The 10,262-nt window shown below is 38.0% G+C and overlaps 1 protein-coding gene across 2 annotated transcripts; it reads left to right on the top strand.

The window, feature by feature from the left end:
* Window positions 1–2,100: 2,100 nt before the first annotated feature.
* On the top strand, window positions 2,101–6,736 carry LOC149147088 (protein DMR6-LIKE OXYGENASE 1-like). 2 transcript variants are annotated; one of them, XM_089440407.1, is made up of 4 exons: window positions 2,101–2,479; window positions 2,584–2,827; window positions 5,606–5,927; window positions 6,044–6,736. In XM_089440407.1, exons 1-4 carry the CDS (start codon window positions 2,263–2,265, stop codon window positions 6,308–6,310), a joined length of 1,050 nt encoding a protein of 349 aa, XP_089296533.1. In that variant the 5' UTR covers window positions 2,101–2,262; the 3' UTR covers window positions 6,311–6,736. The 2 variants fall into 2 exon arrangements, with proteins under 2 accessions (XP_089296533.1, XP_089296532.1); XM_089440406.1 differs by having other exon boundaries at window positions 2,103–2,502; window positions 2,580–2,827.
* Window positions 6,737–10,262: the final 3,526 nt, after the last annotated feature.

Below are 10,262 nucleotides of genomic sequence, written 5' to 3'. Positions count from 1 at the left end.
CAATACTTTTGATCTGCACCAAACATACTAGTGAATTGCAAACAAACCACGCAGCAGACTGGCGTAGTAGCAAGACATCAAGAACGTTGAGGAGATCCACACACACCAACAGTTAAAAAAATTTACCCATGCTGCTTTCTTCTCCACGCAGCAACTCTTTGCTCTTCGTCTGTTTCATCCACAGGACAATTTCACCCAATTCGAAATCAAGGCCAGACTTGGTCACCACTCCTCCGATCAACAGCGTGCCACACAACACTGTCACTAAGAATTGAATTAAAGAAAGCAATAAATGAAAGCTAATCTGATGGAGACTTCGTGAGTGCCTCACGGTACATAACAATTATGAATTCACAGAAATAAAGAATGATTTTGAGATTATCCCTCCCCAGCTGTAACGCTGAGCGCAGAGAACTACGATTTGGACTCATACCGAGTCGATCGTGATATTTGAAGATTGAAGTAGTCATTAAAGGGGGGAGTTAGAAATAATTAATTCCTACTTGTCCATGGTTGTAACTCTCTATTTGAGGAGTTTGTTCGTACATAATAGGAATCAACTAGAATATAGTTTCTCCTAGTTTAGTGTGTGGTTGAGAGAATCTCTCAACCACACTACTGTACATCTAAGATAGAATTCCTATCTTGAGACTATTGATTGTATAAATATGTGTATAATTTTCTTATTCAAACATAATAGAATATATTTGAGTGGTTGTGCTATTTTATCTGATCCACTCACCACGCAAGCTCCTCCGCTGCCACAGTCCGCATTTTGCAAGCACAACACAACACCTCAACCACAGGTATCCAATCCCTTCGCTGCAAACAAGGCACCGCCAACAAGATTATGGTCGCTCGCATCAGATCCACCAACAATCTCCACAGATAACGCAGCTCACCAGTAGAGTCGGCTCCCACAACAGCTCGATCTACCTTCTGCAACATCCAATCAACAACTCAATGCCTCACGTGCTTCTTCAACGAGCTCAGTGCCTGACAAATGAGAAAATTCGCACGACAGGCTACGCTGGGGGATTTAAAAAAAAAATCTGAAGTATTGGGTAGAGCAGCGTGCCCTTTCCTCATGAATCTGCCCTAGTTAGCACCCTTATTCCACCAGCAGAAGCGTTGATCCAATTAACTTCACCAAAAAAAAACACATGCTCTGCCTCCTCAAAGACTATCTTCACACAATCCACCAGGGGCCTCTCTTCTGCGACCTAGATGCTATCAAAGCACACTGACTTTGACTCATTAACCCTGGAGCTCTGATACCATGTTAATAATTGAAAAACCAAATTTATTAATCAAATTGGGTAGCTCACAGGTGAGGAGCTTCACTTGGACACTGCCTCTGGCAAGGCGCTTTACATTCAATCACATTAAAAATCATGACTATATAATTTACACGCAAATAGGAAAGTTAGAACAAATATCTAAAAAGTAGGAACTAACTCTTCTAAGGCTCCAGTGAACCTACTCTCTCCTAAATTATATTTCTCCATTATCTACAACATATACTCCAACAATTAAATTAGTGTATGCAACTACGTGGAAGTATGTATGGATTCATTGGATAAGACTACGACAACGGAGAAATATTTATTTGTTGGACGGTCAGATGTACATGACTTAAAATGGATGAATTGATGAATTGCAATTAAATATGTAGTGATTTCCAAATGGTTGTGTAGATAATGAAGCTTTCGAGATAAAATAATGAAAATTATAGTCTAACAATTTTGCGTGGAAATTAGTGGAAATTTCTATAAGATTTTGATCAAAATTTTATAAAAATTTTGGGAAATCTACATTATAGCTATCAAATTTCAAAATTTTGGAAAATTTGTCGAGATTTTAAAAGTTTTAAATTTTTTATTATAGTAATCTATTTATACCATTAAAAAAATAATTAAACACTCTTAAAAAAATAATTAAACACTCTTATCGTTGAATTAAAAAAAAAACAAAACCAAATTAAAAAATAAAATAAAATTATGACCTCAATAATAGACAACGCCTTACCTTGAGTGCGCAGCTAAGTCTTCCGCTATACCCCCATCTGCCGGTCATTTGATCAAACAGTTCCATGTCATCTCCCAGGCAGTTGGTCAACCAATCTCATCTTAGGGCTCTCATACCCCGCCCCAATTCCCATTTCTGTTGTTTTCCACACATAGTTATGCACAGCACTCGGTGGTGCCTAGCCTCAATTACACAACTCCAGAAAGAAAGAAAGGAGGAGGGAGGTTATCGACAATGGAAAATGTGCAGAGTACCCCTGTGCTCAGTGGTATTGAAAAGCTCATCTCCAATGGAGTAAACCATCTTGAAGTGCAGGATAAATATATTTTGCCTCTCCATGAACGCCCCAATATGTCTCAGGTGTCTTGTTCTGAGAGAATTCCGGTGGTGGATCTCAAAGGCCTCGATGGCCCTGACAGAAGCACTGTGATCCAACAAATCCAATTTGCATGTGAGCAGGATGGCTTTTTCCAGGTGATTAATATTCTTGTAATCTAATCAGTAAATAACCTCAGTTGTTAATGCATAATTTTTTTAGCTTGTTATTGTAGATAGTGAACCATGGAGTGGCAGAAACAGTGATGGAAAACATGATAGAGGTTGCCAAAAAATTCTTCGAAATGCCTGTGCAAGACCGAGCATGCTACTACTCAGAGGACCCCAAGCAACGGACTCGGGTTTCTACCAGCTTCAATGTCAGCAAAGATAAAGTCTTTAACTGGAGGGACTATCTCACGCACCCCTGTCAACCTCTGGAGGAAGTCATCAGCTCTTGGCCAGAAAAACCTGCAGCATATAGGTAGGGGAATTGACATATTTTAATTACAATTATAATGGTTAAGTCAGATTTTTAATTGGGGTATGAGATTTCTGATGTGTGGGACAAATATCAGTTTTTGTTTAGTCATTTGATTATTAAGGTTTACAGAAATGTATATATTTTATTTGTTAAGTCAGATTTTATATTGGGGTATGAGATTTCTGATTTGTGGGATAAATATCAGTTTTTGTTTAGTCATTTGATTATTAAGGTTTTTTTTTTTTCAGAGAGAAAAAATCAGATAGATTATATTAAGAGAATATAATGAAACACATATACATAGTCAGATATTCATGCCTGGATGAACCTCAGCGCTCTTGAAAAGAAATAAGAAAGAGAGAAATGCAGATAATGGATGATGCATCCCAAACCGGCTGAAACAGATAATATGACATAATTCTTATGAAGGAGGCAGGAACGACAAAATGTTCATATGCAAGACAGCCCAGCGAAAGCCATGACTGTAGAAAGAGAATGAAATCAAAAATGTCATCATCAAAACCTATAGGAAAAAATCCCTACGAGACAGGAGTGATTGAACATTCAGTAATTCGTATCAGTATGGATGCAAGAGGGGCTTTGTGATCTTGAAAAATACAATCATTCCTCCATTTCCATAGTAGCCAGACAACCGTTACAAACAAGGAGCGCAGAGGAATACTTTGCTCACTCCACCACCTGTAGCCCTCCTGTACAGAAGCAAAAACTCGGTAAGGGAAACAAAAAGATAAAGACAATTCATACCAGATTTGTAGAGAGTTGGCGCATTGAAAGAACATGTGAGCATTTGTCTCGTGATCTGAGTGGCACATGGAACTGCGGCCCGGACCATTCCAGCCCCTCTTTTGAAGAACCTCCCAAGAGAGATTTCTGTTGGAGAAGACCAGCGAGGAAAATAGAATCATTTTGAGCGGGCATGTCACTTTCCATAGTGATAGAGGAAACAATGGAACAGAGCCAGCAGTGGGACCAACAATCATTGCATTGTAAATGTCTTTGACCCGAATCGGCTGAGTTGAGTTCTTTATAGTCCATACCAATTTATCTTTATTACCTGAGCGCTGAAAGCCTTTGCTTGATAAGTTCAGCATCACCGAAGCCCATAATGGTCTCATGTGAGGGGGCAGCGATAAGTCCTCTTCGTCCATCCATACAGGGGATGAGGATGTCCATGATTTTATTAGCCTGTCCCACGTGAATATGCCCTTTGATTGGAGGAAGGTTATCAGGCATCTTGGTATCATCAATTCCAAGCCATTCACAATTGGGTCGATACCAATATAAATACTGGAACCCGAAAATATTCTCCATCGAAGATTCTCAAGAAAGATGGGCAGTGTTTTCCTGTAGCTGTTCCAAATAGCAGAGCCTGATTTAATACCAATAGAGGATCTACGATACCAATACACCAAACTGCGCCCTTTTAGGTATCTGTTTTGGATAATCTTGCTCCATGGACCGGAACCGAAGATGCCCCTGAAGAGAGATTTGCAAAGTAAAGCCTTCCCGAAAATTCTCATATTAATGAGCCCCCAACCACCAGTTTCCTTCGGCTTGGATATGGAGTCCATTCTAACCAAATGAATCTTGGACTGATGAGATTTTCCTCCCCACAAGAAATTACCTGCTAAAGAACACAATTTTTTAATGATTGAGACTGGAAGATGAAACAAGTGAGCCCAATATACCGATAATTGTGATAACACAGCCTGAACCAAAATGAATCTTCCAGCCAGAGATAAAAATCTCGATTCCCAACCAGAGATTTTTTTGAAAAATCTATCAGTAAGCCAGCTCCAGTCTCGTTTCTCATATCCATTGGCTTTCAATGTGTAACCAAGGTATTTGAATCCACTCCTGATAGTGGACTGTGATATACCAAATAACTCGGAGATCCATAATACAGTGTCCATATCCGATTCATTATGATACAACATAGACTTTACCTTGTTTATCACCAGACTCATCCATAATACAGTGTCCATATCCGATTCATTATGATACAACATAGACTTTACCTTGTTTATAACTCGGAGATCCATAATACAGTGTCCATATCCGATTCATTATGATACAACATAGACTTTACCTTGTTTATCACCAGACCCGATGCCGATTGGAATTTAAGAAGAGTATCATGTAAGCATCTCCAGGACCTTCTGCATAGCATGGAAAAGATAAGAACATCATCAACGAATAAGTTATGAGATAAGGAGATGTCTTTACAGATTTTTACAGGCCTGCATTTTATTCAGTTGTATATATTTTATTCGGTTGGATTTGAATGAAAGTACAGGTTTTTAATTATTAAATCCACTCAAACTTTTCTGGATTTAACGTGTAACATTTATGTGTTTTTAATTATCAGGTCTACTTAAGTTGTACATCTATTTGTTTAGAAGTACAAAAATGAATCTGTCATCAAAATGGATTAAAACCATTCCAGATGGCCATTTATCTGGAAAAAAATTGAAGATATCTGGGACAATTAACATATAATCATCAAGAGTACATTAGGTTTTTTATCCATGTAACCTGAATTCCCATCAACAAGGGAAGATCTTCTTCTACCATGATTCCTGAAGGGGCAAAAACTTTACTAGGATTTCATTAGGGGAAGAGGCTTTTAATAGAAGGAAAGATGTTAGTATATGTTTTTTATTCTGTAGTTGACTTAACCTGTTTCAGGGCATGCTTCGAGCGCTTGGCATAAGCTTTCTTTTGCTATCAACCATCTAACTCGTTCACTTGTTACAGGGAGATTGCAGGCGAATACGCTGCGGAGTTGAATGCACTATGCCTCAAGCTGCTGGCAGCGATTTCTGAAGCTCTAGGGCTCGATTCCGATTACCTGAATAAACTTTTTGGAAAAAACACCCAATTCATGCTTATAAATTACTATCCTCCATGCCCAAACCCAGATCTTACCCTTGGAGTTGCAGGCCATTCGGATCCAGGTGGCATCACGGTTCTAATGCAGGGGGATGTCAGCGGCCTGCAAGTCCTAAAAGATGGAAAGTGGGTCGCTGTAGAACCCATACCTAACGCCTTTGTCGTCAATTTGGGAGATCAGCTGCAGGTCAGTAAATGCTGCAACTGCAAGGCACAGACAATGTATTATACTTAATTTAATTTCCTTGAGCCTGTGATGGTATTCATAAATAAAGCTTCTAATTGTTTGTGTAAAATGAACAGGTTGTGAGCAATGGGAGATTCAGGAGTGTTTTGCATCGAGCAGTAACCAACTCTTCCACTGCGCGTATATCAATTCCTACATTCTATCCCCCTTCCAAGGATTCCTTCATTGCTCCTGCAGCGTCCCTGATTGATGATCAGCATACGGTTCTGTACAGAGGACATAAGTATGAAGAGTTCTTCAAAGTTTTTATGAACCGGACACTGCAGATCGATAAGAGTGCGTTGGATCATTTCAAGATCGAATATCCAGAAAAAGATCATTGAATTGATTAATGGTGTTCACAGTGCTACAATCTTCATCATTTGCAAATAGTCTTCATCTGGGATTTACACAATCATGGTGCCTATTGCTGTACAAAGGCAGACTGTTGCTTCAATTTGGGATCTACCAATTACTGAGCAAAGGTCAAGTAGCAAGCGTTTCATATGTTTGTGTGTGGCGTTTATAAATGTGATCTGCCACTATTCATTCTGTCATATCCACCAATTTTGTTAATGTTTTATTTTTCTTCATTCTGTCATATCCACCAAGTTTGTTAATGTTTTATTTTTATACAAAGTTAGGGAGGGAAAAACGAAAAACCAAGCTCTGTTCGATGATTTTATTTATTTGATAAGAGGGAATGTTTTACAAACGAAAGACGAAGCTCTGTTCGATTATAGTTTTACATGATTTTATTTATTTGATAACATGGAATATTTTACCATATGAATATGCTTGTATAAATGAGTCACTTGTTATTCATAGAGACTTTTAAAGAATTTGTATGTAATGCGAGAACATCCTTTGATAGTTTGCAAAACATCACTTAAATGAGTGGCTTGTTATTTCTAGAGACCTTTAAAGAATTTGTATGTAATGCCAGAACATCCTTTCATAGTTTGCAAAACATTACTTAAAATGTTAGAATCTAAGTAACCGGATTTGTTATATAGGGGCCACGTGTCTGAATCCGGCGTTTCGGACACGATTCGCCCAAAAAACGTGTCCAAAAAACATGACACGTCGAATCGTATCAGGACACATCGAATCCCAAGCGTGTCCTGAAATTCTCCAACGTGTCCCGATTTTTGACAGTATGTCTTGTTTTCCAGGATTCGTTTGGCGGAAAAGTGACTCTCGCGGGTTAGAAAAGGTCGCATTTGCTCATTACAGCCACGCTGTTTATAAAGTGTTACTGTGACTTACATTTCTAATATACTGATTAACTTGCAATTGTCAAGGCTTGGGATTCATATTTACACTGTGGCACCGTTTCATTTGCTGCAACAAGTGATTGGCGACTCAATGCGCGAAGGTGTTGGCCATGTTCACACTGCCATGAAGCTTGTCGCTCTGTTGGTCATGGTCATACTGCCAAGACACACAGGTCGATTCTCTGCATCAAATTCCATTGGCATTGCAGCATAACACTACCTCCCCTGTAGACAATATCAAAACTAGACGACTGCTTATCGTCTAATTGTCCCCGCGATAACTTGGAATTCGAATCCACCATTCGACAGACAATTCGACAAGCAGAAGGAGGGGGTAAAGGGAAGCCAAATTCTCCGTCTATCCATTGACAACTTGTCATGCAAGTACCATGCAACTGACGGTTATTTATAATTTCTAATGTTTTGATCTTATAAAATATTTATTGTTACTATAAATTATATTAAAAACCATGCTCCACCATCATTTATAATTTATAATTTTTTATCTCATCAATCAACTACTTATTATTAATATAATTTTTATCATATATAGTAGTCCATATTAAATATTAATAATTTTATTTTTGTATAGTTTTAAATTAATATGACAAAGGTTAATATGTACATTATTAATAATAAATGTTTATATATATATATATATATATATATATATATATATATATATTTAAACATGTATTTGAATTTTGTATGTACTACGCATGCTATAGATGAAGATCTATGTTTGAAATCAATAAATTTGTATCATTAATTAAAATTTGTGTAAGAAATATCTAATTTTTAATATATATATATATATATATATATATATATATATATATATATATATATAGATTTAATAAAATAATATATAACGAATCCTACATGTTCTGTTCCGGGGGGTCAACGTGTCCGAATCCGACACTACGAATCCCGAATCCCCGTGTCAGGTGAGTTAGGTTAGAATATAATGTTTTTATTTTTGCTAGATTTCAGTTGTAGTTTTTAGTATTTTATTGGGTAAAGGGGTCACAACATAGACCATAATATAGACCATTGCATTTCACATGGTAGTTGATGATTATTAATGCCATGATAATGATGATGATGATGTTAACCTAGGTGACGTGATGACTATGATCAATGAACTTCAAGAGGTTCAATACATATAATAGGAGCATTCAAATTAATTTGAAGGTAGCTTTGAGTAGCCCAACAATGGGCAACATGAGTAGCTGTAATATTCCTAATTAGCCATGGCTAATTGGAATATTCGATTTTGTTTAATTTTTCACTTCTATAGTTATTTGTAAATAAAAAAGTGAGGAAGGGGGTCATAACTCACTTTTAGAATAAAAAATCACTTCCTAGTAGCTCAACGTTGTGACTTAAAGGGGAGCCAAGGGGGCCAAAGGGGGACGTAGAAATGGAGCCCGCACAGACACATGGAGGGACTGCGCAGGAGGGAAGAAACACGTGGCAAGAGAGGAATCACACAGGAGGAGGTGAGCCTTGGGATTGAGAGAAGCAAAGGCTATAAAGGAGAGAGGAGCCCCCTCATTTTGATCATTCAGTTATGTGCATTTGTGATAGTCATTTCGACTTAGAGCACATTGGTTGTTTAGCTAGTCTGCAGCACTGTTTAGTGCATTGAGTGTCTCCATTCAGAGATCTCACCCTTAGCCCCAGGGGACTTTGAGTACTTGCTCAGGCAAGGTATTTCCATTGGCATTTCAGCAATAGTTTCATCAGCATTTCAGCAGCAGTTTCATGAGCGTTTTGGAGGACTGCACAGCTCTGAGATAGAGTAGGGGACCAGCCCTTACATATTGGAGATTTTTGGCAGAGGTTTCAAGTAGATTTCTAGAGGGTTTTCATTCAGTGGTAGCGCAGAGCGTTGAGGGATTGTGCAAAACCCCAAGGGGGTGATTTTCGGGGGGTCGGCCATTTCAGAAAAGCTTTATGGGCTTTTCTCGGTTTCTTGAGTAGAGACTGATTCCAGAGTTTCAACCTTTTCTAAGGAGGGGAGCATCCCAAAATCCTCATTTTATTTCTCGCAGCAGTAGCAGCACGACAGTTCTCCAGCAGCTTGGATGCAGTTCAGAGAGGGGCCATTCCTTTGCTATTCTAAGTGTATTTCTTCACTTTCCTTGTGCAAATCAAGGTGCCATCTTTCTGATCACCTCCTGTACTCATTCTATTACTCAATATAATAAAATGGCTTAGCATTTCTCTCTGCATTTCTTGAGTATATGTTATGGTTATATTGTTATATGTTGCATCATTGTTATTTTTATCTCGTTGAGCATTCTCGACCATTATACCACTTTTGTGTTTTCTCCTATACTCTTAGACAGAGTCTGGAAAAGGCTAGGTAGCCTCTGGATCTCGTCCTCTTTTCAGGGGCGACATATCTGGTAAATGCCCTCCCAGTCCATCTCTGGTTGGAGTTTGCTTGTGTTTAAGGAATATTCCTGATAAGGGATATTACAGTAGCTCAATAGTTTGTAGCTTTAATCTTAGAGAGGAAAGTGGTTCAACTTAGATTGGGAGGATCTTTGGAAGGATCCGAGCAAGGGAGATCAAACATCTAAGAAGTCTCAAGGACTCATTGTATTTGGAAAAAAAGGCTTTAAATTTGTGGAAAATGAGATATGACCAATTTGAATAGGCTGGACCTATGTGCCAACCAAGGTTGCATGGAGCATGGGATTTTTGAGAGCAAGAGCATAAGGATCATCATTTTCCAAAAATCCATGGGATTTTTTGAGAGCAAGAGCAAGCATCATTTTCCAAAAATCCTTGGGAGTGGAACGATATATATATAATGCTAAATTAGTTGCAAAATATTTGAATCAAGATATTTGTACATCAATGAGGATATAAATGGCATCCATTCTACATTAACGATTAATTATTTGAGTATCAACCATTTGAATCTAGATTCTCTCAGTTACAAACAAGCATACAAATTTTTAAGTCATATAATAGAAAGTGAACCATTAACTTATGGAATGAAACA

This window comes from Pinus tabuliformis, chromosome 9 (assembly GCF_031772625.1).
Source record: "Pinus tabuliformis cultivar Carrire ecotype Pingquan chromosome 9, CPIR1, whole genome shotgun sequence".
NCBI classification, from domain to species: Eukaryota; Viridiplantae; Streptophyta; class Pinopsida; order Pinales; family Pinaceae; genus Pinus; species Pinus tabuliformis.
The sequence above is the reverse complement of the archived record's forward strand: the minus strand, read 5'-3'. Positions and strand labels throughout refer to the sequence as shown.